The 1199-nt window shown below is 48.8% G+C and overlaps 1 protein-coding gene across 2 annotated transcripts in view; it reads right to left on the bottom strand.

Annotated features, from left to right (window-relative positions):
* Nucleotides 1-1124, bottom strand: part of LOC106532251 (uncharacterized) — a 6763-nt gene extending 5639 nt beyond the window's left edge. Inside the window, exons 1-2 of one of the 2 annotated variants that reach the window (XM_014028275.1) lie at nt 1044-1124; nt 491-933 (exon numbers count right to left, since the gene is read on the bottom strand). In XM_014028275.1, coding sequence (XP_013883729.1) covers nt 491-866 — 376 coding nt within the window. In that variant the 5' untranslated portion in view covers nt 867-933; nt 1044-1124. Of the gene's footprint in view, nt 1-490; nt 950-1043 lie in introns of both variants that reach the window. The other variant, XM_014028274.1, reaches the window with a different exon arrangement.
* Between the last annotated feature and the right edge of the window lie 75 nt (nt 1125-1199).

Below are 1199 nucleotides of genomic sequence, written 5' to 3'. Positions count from 1 at the left end.
GTACGCCATTTCCGCCTTTTGGCCGTACGTTCACTTTTAGTATGGTTTCCACGCAATCCTAAATGAGACTCCTGGACTTTGACTGGATCAATAAACAGCTTGGTTCTTTTGTTTGTCACTAGTGTTGTTGTTGCAACATGTGAAGCACTTTGGCCGACAGCTGTTGTTTTTAAATGTTTGTTTAAATGAGCAATATAAATAAAGCTGACTTGACTATTTCTTTTGGTGTTTTGTTTTTGACGTCATTGTCCTGTTGCATCCTGACACAGTTTGGACAGATGGTCTCATTGGTTCACAGAGGACCAGACTGGAAGGTGTCCAGAACCTGTGGAGCATCATCCTCCCACCACCGTGCTTGACAGCTGGGGCCAACTTACCTTTCTTCAAACAGGCGCAGTGCATTATGGGTAAACATCTCTATATTGAAGTATGAATTAAGTAAGTGGGGTTTAAACACGTTTTTCTGCAACAAAAACAAACATTGACTCACAGGACAGCATCATCTCACACTCCTCCTGCGGTTCCGCCGTCATCCCCGAGTCAACAGATCCGGGTTCGAAGCCGCCCTGCTCCCCGCTCTGTCGGTTCCCGGAGGTCCGGGACCTGCCCTGGAACAGCGCGCACGTGCAGCCGTGTCTGCGCAGCACCTGCAGCTCATGCTCCAGCTCCGTCAGCCTGCTCTCCAGCCGCTGGATCTCTTTGTCCCTGTCGGCCACCATCCGCTGGTACTCCCGAGCCTTGGCGCTGTTCACCCCGTACAGAACGTTCAAAACCGAGTCGATGGCTAGTTTGACGGCGTTCTCCACCACCACCGCGTCTTCGTCGCGCAGATGCGGGTACAGAGTTTTGTTTTCCATCAAATTCATCCTTAAAAAGCGACCTGATTCAGTCCCGCTAGGCGCTAAGGATGCTACAGCGAGCTGAAGCCAGCAGCTGCGGGCACACAGTCCTTCAAAAGTCACGTTAAACACGATAATTTGGGATTTTTGGACGATATAAGTCGAAATCAAACACCAAACATTAGTCCTGACGTTATTATTTACCTTACAAACCCGTCTAAACAAGTAGCAGCTCAGACCGCTGTTGACTTCTTCTTCTTCGTTTGAACAGTGGAGTAAACCCGGTCACCACAGCGCCCCCTGCTGGCCAGGAACCAGAATTACATAAATCTCATTAAAACACGGGCTATTTATATATAT

Source organism: Austrofundulus limnaeus, unplaced genomic scaffold (assembly GCF_001266775.1).
Source record: "Austrofundulus limnaeus strain Quisiro unplaced genomic scaffold, Austrofundulus_limnaeus-1.0 Scaffold738, whole genome shotgun sequence".
Lineage (NCBI taxonomy): Eukaryota > Metazoa > Chordata > Actinopteri > Cyprinodontiformes > Rivulidae > Austrofundulus > Austrofundulus limnaeus.
The sequence above is the reverse complement of the archived record's forward strand: the minus strand, read 5'-3'. Positions and strand labels throughout refer to the sequence as shown.